The 13915-nt window shown below is 50.7% G+C and overlaps 1 protein-coding gene across 5 annotated transcripts in view; it reads right to left on the bottom strand.

Moving 5' to 3' along the window:
* Positions 1-4279: 4279 nt before the first annotated feature.
* Positions 4280-13915, bottom strand: part of UBOX5 (U-box domain containing 5) — a 42025-nt gene continuing 32389 nt past the window's right edge. For 3 of the 5 annotated variants that reach the window (XM_077872412.1, XM_077872413.1, XM_077872414.1), the window contains 4 exons: positions 13468-13562; positions 10462-11662; positions 7972-8133; positions 4280-5010 (listed from right to left, as the gene is read on the bottom strand). In XM_077872412.1, the coding sequence (XP_077728538.1) occupies positions 4802-5010; positions 7972-8133; positions 10462-11662; positions 13468-13521 (1626 nt within the window). In that variant the 5' untranslated portion in view covers positions 13522-13562 and the 3' untranslated portion in view covers positions 4280-4801. The remainder of the gene's footprint in view (positions 5011-7971; positions 8134-10461; positions 11663-13467; positions 13563-13915) is intronic. The other 2 variants (XM_077872415.1, XM_077872416.1) reach the window with 2 other exon arrangements.

Raw genomic sequence — 13915 nt, 5'->3', positions numbered from 1 at the left:
AAGGTTCCTGTAGGTCGAGGAGTTGCATGGGCTCCCACCAGATCAGTCCTAGCAGTGCCTCTGTGCACTGCCTGGGGTCCTAGTTCAATGGAAGCGTCCCTAGGGGCCATGCAGTGACAACATACGGGCCACCCTTATAGAGGGGACTGAGTCTGCTCTTTGGCAGCCTCTGCCACAAGTAGAGCATCTCAGGGGTTAGGAGTAGCCTTGGAGTCATCACCTGAGCTTTTCACGGACCTGTTTCCTCCTTTGGGAGTTAAGGATGGGGGCCCTAGCTGGCTCAGTCTGTAGAGTTTGTGACCCTAGTTCTTGGGGTCGTTGATTTCAAGCCCCACCTTGGCTGGAGACCTTACTTTAAAAAAAGAGCTGCAAGGATTAAATGAGGTCATACACATAAAGCACTCAGCAGGTTGTCCCTCGCCCCCACCCTGGGGCAGTGTACTCAATACATAGAAACTTAAAAAAAATTTTTTTAATGCAAAATTTGTGTTTTTTTAAACACAAATTTGGCCTTCAGAGTCTCCATAACCTCCTTGATGATCATACATGCATGATCATGTGCGTGTAAACCACTTGTTCCTGGGCCCAGCTTCCCGATACAGCTGGCCCCTCCCTCCGCAGGGGGGCGACGTAGCTCCTCTGCACCCCCCCACCCTCCCAAGGGACCTGCACCCGCTGCTCAGGTTGCTTGCTGCTTCCAGTGAGGCCAAGATTTTTCTTTTTCTAGTTTTGCAGAGAATCTTTGAGCTAGAATCCTGGGAGTGGGACGGCTTGGTCAGAGGGTCCACGAACATGTAACTGCTAGAAACTGTCACGTTGCCCTCCACAGAGCTTGCCACCGGTGCATGACAGCACCTGCCCACCGGCAGACTGTGGCCTGACTCTGAGTGCCGATCTGCTAGACAAGAGATGGTATTTTAGGCTTGCTTTCATTTTACCATATCATGAGCAAGGTTGAGCATCTTTCGACAAGTTTAACACATTATGTACATTTAATTTTAGAAGCTATATATTAACCATTGTAATACAAATTACATTTTCCCAGCTTACAATTTTTTACTTTGCTAATGTCGCTTTTTTTTCTATGTACAAAGATTTTTGTTTTTAATTTCAAGGTAGTCAAATTTGTCAGTCTTCTCCCTTACTTATCTGAATTTTTAAAATAGATTTATTTATTTATTCCTGAGAGATACACAGAGAGAGGCAGAGGGAGAGCAGGCTCCCCGAAGGGAGCCCGATATAGGACTTGATCCTGGATCCCAGGATCATGTCCTGAGCCAAAGGCAGATGCTCAACCACTGAGCCACCCAGGCATCCCACTTATCTGGATTTTGAATGAAGAGGGTTTTCCTCACTCCCAGGTTCCCAGTCATCCCTCTTCTTTCTTTCTTTCTTTCTTTTTTTTTTTTTTTTTTTTAAGATTTAAAAGGGCAAATGTCCATGAAAAAAATGCTAAGGGAATGAGCAGGCAACAGAACCACACAGCATACACATTCACTTTTTCTTTTCCCTTTTAGAAAGATATTGTAAAGGGGAGGGTACCCAAATGTTTGGTCACATCTTGATAACATGGTTATGAGTAGCATCATCTTGCTATTGGCACAAATCTCAGTGGAGAAAACTTGCCAGCGGCCACCAGGCTGCCTCTCCTTCCTTCATCCTTACTGTGCCACTCTGGAGATCTTGTCACTCCTCTGGACCATGGCACTTCTTTGTAACAGGGAAGGCGTTACCGCGGGGTGGAGCCTGGGGTACGGCCTCTGCCACTGGTGGCTGGCAGAGCATCTTTGGCTGATTCCCAACCCAGCCAGCCCCTTTCAGCCTGGAACTGGAAGGAAAGATCCTGCCAGAACAAGCGGGCTGGGGGCCCAGTGGGCCAGTGCGGCTGAGGGGCGGGGTGGTGGTTGTGGGGAGAGGATGGGGGTGGGGGGGCACCTCCGAGGGAGGGGACAGCCCTGAGGTGCCCCGCCCTGTCCACAGCCCTCACAATGGCAGCTGGCCCAGTATTACAACCCTGCAGGCCAGGCGGGAGGCAGGCAGTGGCAGCTTCCTCCGGGGCAGGTGGCTTTGTCTGCAGACCTACTTACAGCAACCCCTGCGGCAGAGGACTGGTCTCCTGGGGGATGGAAAAGCTCCTGGCGGCTGGGCGGCCTCGAGCTGGAGACCCTCGGGAGGCCGCAGTGCGGCCCGGGGCTCGGGGACCCAGGTGCTGCGGGGCCCTGCGGCCCGGCTGCCAGGAGATGGAGTACTCGGTGAGCACCGAGCAGATGCTCATCTTCTTCCTAGTCGTCTGGTTCTTCTACTTCTTCTACCTTCAGGACTTCTTCTGAGTGGCCCTTCCACCCACTGCTCCCGGGGCTGGCGGGCCACAGCCCTGAGTGAGCTGGCCCAGTCCCCCAGCTGGGCCACAGAGTGGCCAAGGACTGAGGCCTTAGCCCCGCAGGGAGGACGGCCGGGATGCCAGGTCGCCCTGCATCTCGGGGATGGAGATTTGGGGCTCAGCACCCTGCTCTCGGAGGGCCCAGGGCTGCGCACCCCAAATGGGCTTGGTGTTGAGCACACAACGGAGGAAAGGGGAAGACGTGTGCCCCACGGGACCTGCAGCGGGCGAGGGGGCGGCAGGCCACATCAAGGCTCCGCGGACCTGAGTCGTCTCAGAGCCCCTGGGGTCCACGCCATGTTCCGGTCCGCTGCCCTGGGCCTGGCTCCGGGGCGCCGCTGAGAAATAAACTGCCCTTTGAGCCTCGTTGGCAGCAAGAGCGCTGTTATTCCCATTTTCTAGGGGAGACAAACGGTGTAGCCCTGCTTAGTGTTGTTTCTGGCAAGGGTGGTAAAAGATCACATCTTTTTGGGGGACTCTTTAGAATAAAGATAAAGGGGCACTGGGCCGGCTCAGTCAGTAGAGCATGTGACTCTTGATCTTGAGGTCATGAGTTCAAGCCCCATGTTGGGTGCACAACTTAAAAAAAAAAAGAGAGATAAAAAGGGATGTTTCTCCAAGGATGTGGTATGGCTCCCCTTGGTCATAGGACAGAACTGTCTACCCCAGTAGCTCCCAAGCCAGGTTTCTCCCCAGGGCCATCTGGGGAGCAGGAGCCAATTTGAAATGCAGATCACCAGGCCCCTCCATAGAAGGGGAGGCAGCTCTGGTCGTATCTGATTGTGCCTTATGTAGACCCCAGGCTGGAAACAGCTGTCTCTGACTCCCTGGGATGGGGTGGACGGGATGGCCCGAGAGAAGGGTTCCCACCCTTTAAGCTACCCCGAGGCCACCACAGGTTGATGACAGGTACCCTCCCCTGTGCCCCCATGGTGATTTTGCTACAAATGCTAAGTGGAGCTTTTCTTACAAGGATGCCATGAGGATAAGGCAAGAGTCTGGACTGGCCCAGACCTTTAAAGCCAAAGAGCACACAGGAGCTAAGAGGAAAGCCCACCAGTGCAGACCCCCCAAGTCCCAGGTGATGTTGTATCAAGGGAAGCGCCACAGAGCGGCAGAAGGTGGGAATTTCCTTTGGGGACATACAAATCCCCTAGGAAGCTCTAACCCCACCCGCAGATCTCTAAATTCCTGGGTCTGGACTGGAGTCCAAGAATCAGAGGTTTTGCTAAGCTTCCTTCTTTCCCACCAGCCGAAGGACTATAGCTCTGCCTCATTCCCTGGGGTCCCCCTGGAGTACAGAGGAGGTGGCAGGCCTAGGGGAGGGGAGAAGAATAGGCGGCTGGAGGCCCCAGGGCCTGTCCACAGGTGCTGGTCCCTGCCTGACCTACTCACAAGGGAGCGGGGAAGATCCCGGTATGCTTTCTCACATGAGGACATTCTTTCAGCGACTAGAATCTTTTCCACACAGTAAACAGTTGTAGGAATAGTTTCTCTCTGGGACTCCATAAACTAAATTCTGAATGAAAAGAATGCAGCCTACTTGTTTAAGTACTCCTCCTGAAACAGGCTGGGTGGGTAAAGCTCTGTCCCCGTCAGAGGGCAGCGCAGCTGCAGCCGGCTGGGCTGAATGCAGTGCAGCCCCAGCCCCATGTGAGCTGGCCTCAGGGAGGACACTCAGGCCCCCCACTCGCATGCACGCCCACATGCAAACCCTCATGTGGCAGATGCATCTGGAAATGTGACTTCTCATCCTTTCAGGCCACTGACCTCAATTGTCGCCTGATAGGGTTGTCGTGGCCACTTAAGGCTGCCCTGTGACAGCCCCGCATTGTGTGGGTGCCGGTGGGGGACAGCAGTATGACACAGACAGGCACTTTGTCAGGAGGAAGCCCACAGTAGACGTCAACCATCGCTTTATTAAGGCTCAGAGTGGCCTGCCAGTCGGGAACTGAGTCATTCACTCCACAGCCCCGCCATGGAGCCCTCATGGATGACACTGAAGGCAGAGGCGGTCTTTGAGATCCCGAGCCATGGTCTGTGGTGCTCCACTTGTATCTGCCCTGCAGGACTGGGGTGGGTGCCAGCAGGGTGGGGCCGGCTCTAACAGGCCTGGGCTCTGGTGGGGCGGGGCGGGGAGGGGGAGGCAGGGAGGCCTGGGAGGGCAGGAATATGTCCTCCATCCCTCCCGGCCCAGACTATGGCTTTGTTATCCTAGTGCCACTTGAGCAGGAGTGGAGTGCCCCCTCCTACCCCGACTCAGGCCCATGTGCTACACTGTGGAAGGAGAGAGAGGGAAAAAGCCCATGGGGAAGAAAGGGCCCCTCTGTGCTTGGGATCTGGCCAGCCCTCAAGGGACCCTGACCCCCCACTCCCTCAGCTACTCCCCTCGATGGGTCTTCTCGGGTTGAGGCTGGTCACTCAGAAGTGGACCCGCAGTACGTCCTGGCTGGCGAACGGCCGCTGGCAGGCTGTGCAGGCCACGGGCAGGGAGCGCTGTTTCTCACCCAGGCAGGGCCGGCATAGCAGGTGGCCACAGGGAAGCTGGTACACAGGCTCCTTTTTGAAGTACGGAGAGAACACTCTTTTGCAGGAGGCGCATTCGGGGCCTGGGATGCTCCCAGGCTGCTCTGGTAAATCAGGGAGGAAAATAGGCCAAGGTTAGGGAAAACCGCCCCCCAGTGCAGGCTCCGTCCTGATGGCAGGGCCTATGCCTGGAGTGGGACAACAAGCTTCCCTACCCTCCATCCCTGCAGCAACCTGGCTTTATCTCTCCTGAGTCCCCTTCTGGCTGATCTGGAAGTATGGAGACCTAGGAGGCCTCCCCTCGATGACCAAATCTTGATGCTCCAATGAGTGCTCAAGAAACGCTGGCTTCTGAGGGCAGGTGGGCCACACTGAGCCCTCCCTCCTGGTCTCTGAGCAGGACTTACTTTCCACTGGGACAGACTGGGAGGGTCAGAGTGGGGCAAAAGCCCATCCTGACAACAAACTACAAGAAAGGTGAGGTGCCACAAGAAAAGGCAAAAGCTGAGAGTGGAGGCAGCCCGGGTGGCTCAGTGGTTTAGCGCCACCATCAGCCCAAGGCCTGATCCTGGAGACCCGGGATTGAGTCCCACGTTGGGCTCCCTGCATGGAGCCTGTTTCTCCCTCTGCCTGTGTCTCTGCACTCTCTCTCTCTCTCTCTCTCTCTCTCTCGTGAATAAATAAATAAAATCTTAAAAAAAAAAAAAAAAAAGCTGAGAGTGGTCAAGTGCAGCAGGGTTGGGTAGGTCAGTGGAGGAAGGAGGGCACCAGAGGTTGGGGCAAGGCTGAGGTCTGTCTGCAGCAGATCTGCCCGCTGAGCCCGGCACCTGCTTCTCTTCAGCCCGGCAGCCTTCCTCCTGACCTGCCAATCCCCTCCCCATGCCACTGGCTCTCTCGTTCCCTGCTTCGCACTGGGCTCCCTGGATGAGGGCCACAGTGGCCAAGACCTGCCACCACCTTCCCAAGCTGTACCTGCTGTACTTCCTTCTCTTGGGGCCTCTTTTCCCCAGTCCACACCCCTCTGGAAAGGGCAAGGGTGGCCTCCTGGGAGGAAGAGAGAGACCAGCCATGCAGAAAGAAAGGGACAGCGAGTACAAAGAATTGTTCCAGAACTAAACCAAACCAAACCAAACCAAACCAAGAGAATGGCTGGTCCATTAAAGAAAGACAGGAAACAGAGGTGTGACATATGAGACTGGCTTCTCAGGTGAGACTACAAAGGGGGGCAGGCTGGGGCATGCCACAGGACTTCATAGCAGCGGGAGTTTAGATTTTATTCCAAGTTCAATCAATACCCTAAGAGGCGTCTAAGAAGTGCAGTGCCGCAAGCTGGTTGATAGCATAAGAAGATCCCTCTGGCCCCTGTGAGTGACTGGCAAGGGTGGCTGCCAGGGGGCAGCAGGACTGCTCCAAGAGGCCAGGGACACAGCTCAGGAGCTGGGGCCAGGTGGCAGCAGAGAAGAGCACTCTGAGGTCCACTCTGGAGGAGCACCAGCAGGACGTGAGGGTGAACGGATATCAGGAATGCTGAAGCCAGGAATGCTGGATCAGGGCGTGATCACAGAGTCCTGGGTTCGAGTCCTACACTGAGCTCCCTGTGAGGAGCCTGATTCTCCCTCTTCCTATGTCTCTGCCTCTCTCTTTCTCATGAATAAATAAAATCTTAAAAAAAAAAGGAATGTTGAAGGAAATCAAAGATGATATACACTTTAGAGACCTGACCAGAGGATAGAAGATGCTGTTCTTTATCCGCAATGGCATTATGGGAGGTGGGGGAAATCTCTGGAAGGTGTTTGTAGTTCTGAGTTAGAAATTTTTTTTAGATTTTATTTATTTATTCATGAGAGACACAGAGAGAGGCAGAGACATAGGCAGAGGGAGAAGCAGACGCCTTGCAGGGAGCCAGATGCAGGACTCAATCCCAAGACCCCAGGATCATGACCTGAGCCAGAGGCAGATGCTCAGTTGCTGAGCCACCCAGGCGTCCCTAAATTAGAATTTCACTTAAGATACATCCATGGGTTTCCCACGTGGGGGTAGCCAGGCAGCTGTCAGGGAAGTTGGGATCTGAGCTCCCAGGAGAAGAAGGAGTTACAGGTGCGCATGGATAGTCACTGTCCGATAGGCTCTTGTTAGGATAACAGAGGACAGAGAAGAGGGTCCAGGACCAGAGTCTGGAACAGAAGAAAGAGTCAGCAGTGAAAACTGCAAAGGGATGGTGAAAATATCAGAAAAAGAATGTACCCTCTGGAAGGCCAAGAGGGAAGGCCTTTCGGGAAGGAGCGCTGGCTAGATGCATCAGATACTGCTGAGAGGGTGAGGGACTACTGGGCTTGGAGTCCATGGAAACCACTGGTCACCTGGACAAGAAGGTTCTTGGGGCTTGCCAGGGTGGAAACATAATCAGAGAGCTAGGGAGGTAGGGATGAGAAGCAGAAGAGGTAAGATAGCCCAGGATCCAGATAAGAGAACAGCCTGGCTTTGGATGGGCAACAGGAACAGAGCATACACCTTATCATGAGCTCCTTCAGGCTTCATTTTGTAAAAACTGCCCCAGCATTCCAGCAGGTTCTCTCACTTTGCATCTTAATTGATTCTATCGTCTAATGTAGTCCCAGATTCAAGGGAGACAAAAACTGGCTCAGTAAGCTGCCCCAGTTCTTTGCCGAAACACCAGTAACAATGTTGACAGGAAGGGATGAAGAGGACAACCCCAGTTATATAAAATAAACCCAAGTGTCAGATGGGAGACAGACTAGATCCGAAAACTAAACGAAGGAGAAACAACCAAAAGTTCTCAGGACAGAACAATTAGATCTTACCAGAAACACCACAGAGCTGCCAAGCTCTAAGTCTACAGAATTACTAAGACTTAACTAAAGAAAGTCCTTCTTGTGAAGTGACAGGAACCCCTCAACTCTCCCTGGAGAAGGAAAGAGACTGGTTCTCCCCAAGGCCCGGGTGCTGGGGCAGAGGAGGCTGGGCATGGAGGTCCGCAGAACCCTGGATGCGTGGCCCAGCCTCCCGTTCCAGGGCTCCCAGGAGACAGAGGGGGCCCTGGTTACCCGAGCCAGTGGCTGGCCTCCAGGAGGTGCAGCTTTCTCTCGTGCCCAGGTGCTGGAGCTGTCCCCTGGTCAGCCGAGCTGTGAAAGAGGGCATGGAGCCGAGGGTCGACGTCAAGGCAACTTCCAAGCTTTGTGACAGCTTCTGCTCATGGGACACTGGATCTGATAAGAGACGCACAGACCACAATATCCAGAGAGGTTCAGCAAAAGAGAAGACCAAGCCATATGTCCTTGGAGGACTACGAGAACACTTCCAGCTCTAAATTGACACAAGTGTACAGAAACTCCTCCCTAACGTCCACTAGTGAATTGTGATGACAGAACACCAGCAGTGAAGGCTCTGGAGACCCATCCACACGGCTCTCAGGGCTCCTGCGCCCTGCTCTTGCTTTCCTGCTCCTGGACAGTTTGCCGAGCAGGCTTGGGCCACCTGGTGGCTAGCCTGCAGAACTGCACCCTACTTTCGGCAGGTCCTGCAGGCCAAGGAAATGATTGGGCCTGCGCCCAGCTTTGAGCCCTTGCTCCCTATCCACTCCCTCACCAGCAACTTCTCCCCACCTCCTCCCTTCTGGGCTCCCCCCACCTCGCAAAGCTGCTGGCCTGCACCTCTGGGCCTCTGTGTGCTCTCTCTCTCCTGCTGAGTAAAGCAAAGTAGTTGTTACTGAGTGAGTAGCAAAGACCGCACCCCACCTATTCCAGGACCTAAGGGACCTTCTCTGTGTGGTCCACAGAAAGCTGAGCAGTAGGCTGAGGGTGAAGGCAATGGGGGAGCGGGGAGGCTGTCCCAGAAAGAACCCAGAGACCTGCCTGGTAGCAAAGCTCACCAAACTGCCCCAAAGGAGGGAGTAGAACATTTTGTCTACAGTTTGTAGGACTTGCTCTGGGCCTCGAAGCACAGGACAGCACAGTCCTATGTCACCAACAAATCTGCCAAGGCCAACACCACTGGAGACCTCCCAGACATCAGGGTCTAAGGACCCTTTCCTTGTCTCACCCCACGGCACCTCAATTGCTTCCAGAAGTTTCCAAGGGTCATGTTAACAAAAACTTATACTCGGGATCCCTGGGTGGCGCAGTGGTTTAGCGCCTGCCTTTGGCCCAGGGCGCGATCCTGGAGACCCGGGATCGAATCCCACGTCAGGCTCCCGGTGCATGGAGCCTGCTTCTCCCTCTGCCTGTGTCTCTGCCTCTCTCTCTCTGTGACTATCATAAATAAATAAAAATTTAAAAAAAAAAAAAAAAAAAAAAAGAAAACTTATACTCAAAACCACATGTAACTTTAAGCATACTATTTGTATAGGGTTTTTACAGTATGAGAGGAAATTAAAAGAATGATAAAACTGAAAGACTAATTTTCATAAAAGAAAAGAAAGTGTCAAAGAGTTACCTCCAAAAAGCACCAGGCTTGGACAATCATGGGTAAATTCTACCAAATATTTAAGAGAGTAAATGATTCTAATACTATTGTTCTAAAATTTAGTTAAGGAAAATTTCCTAATTATTCTTATGGAGCAAATAAATCTTTGATAACAAAACATGACCAAAGATGGCATCTGCCCATGTATACATGCATACATACACATATACATACATACACAACAGTCCAAATTATTTATCCAGAATAAAATGCCATAAACAGAGCCAAGCTGAATATTAAAAGAAGCATAACCAAATGGAGTTTCTTCCAGGAATGTGAAGACTGGCTCAATATTAAGAAGCCTACTAATGTATTTTTTCACATTAAAAGATCTAAGGATAAAAAATCATAGTATCACCTCCATTGACATTGAAAAGGCATGAGACAAAATTAAACCACCTATCCTAGACAAAAACAAATACAAAAACCACCACTAAATAAAATAAGAATCAATGGTGTGGGAGTGTCTGAAATGGCTCCCCATGGGACCCATCTCCAGATACCCATGCCTTGGGTCCCCCCTCCCCTAGGGTATGGGCTGGACTCAGTGACTTGCTTCTAATAGAATATAGCAAAAATGATGGATGTCACCTCCACAAGTGGGTTATACAAGACCGTGACTTCCACCTTGCTTGCACACGCCCTGGTGTACACAGCTACCATGTTATGTGCTGCCCTCAAGAGGCCCACATAGCAAGGAGCTGAGGACACACACTGGCCACCAGCCAACAAGGAAGAGAGACCCTCAGCACGACAATTCAGCCAGGAACTGAATCCTGTAACAATCCCAGGAGTGAGCTAGCAAGTGAATCCTTCTCCAGGCAAGGTGTAAGGGGGTTGTGGGCCCAGCCACACTGAGTGTGGCTGCGGAAGACCCAGAAGCAGGTGACCCAGCCAAACCATGCCCGCGTTCCTGACCAGAGAAGCTATGAGAGCATGCATGTATGGTGCTCTAAGCCAGTATATTTGGGGGTAATTTAAGGTGGCAAAGCATAAAGCACAGGGCAACAGTGCCAACTGTCACCTGGGAAGCATAGGGATGACATAGGACATGGACGCAGGACGTGGAATACCTGTTGAGCAGTCCATATGCGTCAGCCCAAGCTCGCTGGCAGCTTTCATTTTCTTGGCGGTGTGCTCTGAGGTAGTGGGTGAGACCAGAAGATTCGTGGTAGAAAAACCGGAAGCACTGATACCAAGGCTACCGTCTGGGCGGTGTTCAGGCTGCTCCATCTTCCTTTTCCGAGACGGCAGAGCAATGGAAGAAGGCGTCACTGCCAATGCAGTCTGTGCTCTCCCGAGCAGATGGCAGCCAGGAACAGAGTGCTGGAGCAGGAAATGGTCGATCCGGGCCTTCAGGGAGGGGTGAGGCAGGGGCTGGGAGTGCGGAGTAAAGGCGACCCCCGTGAAAGGGTCGCTGGGCACTCGGCCCCAAGTGGCTTCGCTGCGGTTACACTTCTCCAATGTGCTCTGGTCAATGACCTTGCCTGAGGGCAGCAGCATTGGGCAAGGCATGATCTCTAGGGTGATGGGGTCCAGGAACTCCTCGGGCACATCTTGAATTACCTCGGCCAGCTCCTGCAGGCTGGTGGGGGCCTGCTGGTGCTCAGGCAGGCCCCCAGAATCGCAGTCACTCTCCATGGGCAAGGCAGGAGCCTGCAGAGCCAAGTCCTGAGGGAGGCTCTCGGAGGCAACCAGCATGACACTATCTATCACCTCCTGAGAGCAGGTTTTAGCTGGCTGACCCCACACTTCCAATCGTTTGATGCAAGGGATACCACTGCCTGTCACGTGGGTGATACAGATCTTGAGATGGGCCACGTGGCTGAGGGAAAGAGCCCCTTTATTCCAGAGCTCCTGGGCCACAACTGCAGGAGAGGGCAGTGTGGCTTCCATTGGGCCAAAAGGTGGCCTGGCCTTGAAGCCCCTGTGACTAAACACCACCTGGCTCTGGTTTTTCAGTAAGACTTTGCCTACCAAGGTGAATGCCTCCTTGTCTGGGATGGCCGGCTCAGCTGGGCCCAGGGTTCGGCACTCGGAGGCATTCCAAGATGCTCTGCTGGATAAGGCAGATGTGTACATTTCCAGGCCAGTGACATTCTGGCCTCCCCCAGCTGTGAGGTCTATGTTAATCCTACAGATTTCCACACTGAAGGGAAAGGAAACTGTCACATAGACCGGTGGCTTAATGAAATACTCTGTCCTAAAACCATGACTTCTCTTTGTGAGGTCTTCAGAGATGAGATTTTCTACTTCATAACCATCAGCTGATATCTAGAGTTAATGACAAATAGGAGATGCATTCATTTGATGAGATCCAAATGAAGACAACTAGTTTTCAAGAACTTGCCACTTCTAAGAAAATTATTTAAAGAAAGTCTTAAGTTCCTCATTTAAAATGTCCTCTATTACATCAAAATCTCTTGTTTTTTTTTTTTTTTTTTTTTTTTTGAAGGGTAGGCACTCAAGATCAGGTCAAAGCAACTTGTTCCCAAGTATGACCCATCCTTAAAAAATATGAGCAACAAAACTCTGCTCAACCCAACCAAAAATCCCTTCAAAATAATGACTCTGAGAAAAAAGGGCAGATATACTACTGGTTTTTTATTTCAGAGGATGAAACCATAGAGATTTAGGGGAAAACAAAGGTGCCCCTTAAAGTTCTTAATTTGGGGGCACCTGGGCAGCTCAATTGGTTAGGCATCTGCCTTCAGCTCAGGTCATGATCCTACAGTCCTGGGATAGAGTCCTGCACCAGGATCCCTGCTCAGCGGAGAGTCTGCTCCCCCTTCTCCCTCTGCCCCTCCCCCTGCTTGTTCTCTCTCTCTCTCTCTCTCTCTCAAATAAATAAATAAATAATTTTTAAAATAAAATATTTAAAAAAGATAAAGTTCTTAACTTTGTATTTGGACTCTATAAATTGTAACAGGTTCCCTAGCAAGGCCAATGAACATTCTTCTTGTAAATCTATGAGTGACGGATCTTGGATAAAAAAAAAAAAGTGTGTTCAGAAACAAGGACCACAAAAGACTGGGAAATCTAGAATAGTGATTATACTATGGAAGTGGGAATGTAACTTTTTCCTCTTGTAATATTTCTTTTTTGAGGGAGGGGGATCATGACTTGATCATGGGATCATGACCTGGAATCATGACCTGAGCTGAAGGCAGATGCTTAACTGAGTAAGCCACCCAGGCACACCCCTCCAGTATTTCTAATATCTGTTATAACTTGTAGAGATTATAAGATACAGGTACTCCCCACCCCATCTGAAAGTTCACATCACATCACTTTGCTTTTACCGAAGACCTATATTAGTACTTGTTTTTGCTAACCAAAAGAAATCCAAAGAGAATTTTTACCTTTACAGAAAAAAGTCATTATCAAACTAACCACTAATGTAGGTCTTTCATAAAAGCAAAGTGGCCTAACGTGAACTTTCAGAAGGCAGGGGATACTCTTCATTTCATGCCATTTCACCTTACAAAAGGTTTCATGGGAATATTCTTTTCACATAGCCAGGGGTGGAGGGCACTTGTGTCTCTGTTGACAGAAATTAGTTTCACAATCTAAGAACTTGATATAGTATGCTGAATGCAGAAGGTCCAAATTAGGGGAGGGTTCAGTTCTCCCCTTGCAGTTTCCTTACTCCTTGCTCCGAGCTATGCAAAGATAACCTCCTTTGCACAAAAGGGGAAGCAGTTTAATTCAAATAATAAAGAAGGAATCCAAATAACAAATACAAGCTATTATTTCTAGTGTGAGAAGGGGGAAGAACAGCTGGGAGAGAATCTCTACCTTCACTGACTTTGAATGGAATTAAATTTTATCATCAGAGAGAAGAGCACAATGAGTAAGACCCTCCAGAAAATGAGCCACAGCTCACCTTCTAACAGCGGTGTATGATTCTAGAGGTGTGGCCTGACCCATACTTACCTACGTATCACCTGGTGGGATCTAAAACAGAGAAGGTAAAAGCACATTATGTCCAAAGTAAGTCCACATACACAGGCAGGAATGGGGAAAAAACATGAAAACTAGCCATTGTATATTTATGTGCATATACTTTTTTTGTTTACCTTGTTGCAATAAATTCTTGGTCTGAACTGTGGGAGGCAAAGATTGATGACCATCTTTGTGGCTGAAAGGGTAGCTTCCAAGCATCAGAAATAGCCTTCAATAAAAAACAAAACTTGGTATTAGACAAGTTACAGCTCAATTCTAAAACTTTTAGGAGCTGATTTTTAAGTGAAGAGAATCAAACAGGGTAACAAAGACTTCTATGCACATGACCATGGTCTACATACAGTCTCATCATATTGTACGTGTACGTGATGCTGGGGAAGAATGAAAATTGCAGAGGAACTTTTTAAAAAAATTTATTTATTTAAGTCATCTCTACCCTCAACGTGGGGCTCAAACTCACAACCCTGCGATCAAAAGTCCCGTGCTCTCCAGATTGAGCCAGCCAGGTGCCCCAACAGAGGAGCTTTCTCTTGCAGCCCGAGCTGTTTGGCCAGGACTGCT

This window comes from Canis aureus, chromosome 26 (assembly GCF_053574225.1).
Source record: "Canis aureus isolate CA01 chromosome 26, VMU_Caureus_v.1.0, whole genome shotgun sequence".
Classification (NCBI taxonomy): domain Eukaryota; kingdom Metazoa; phylum Chordata; class Mammalia; order Carnivora; family Canidae; genus Canis; species Canis aureus.
The sequence above is the reverse complement of the archived record's forward strand: the minus strand, read 5'-3'. Positions and strand labels throughout refer to the sequence as shown.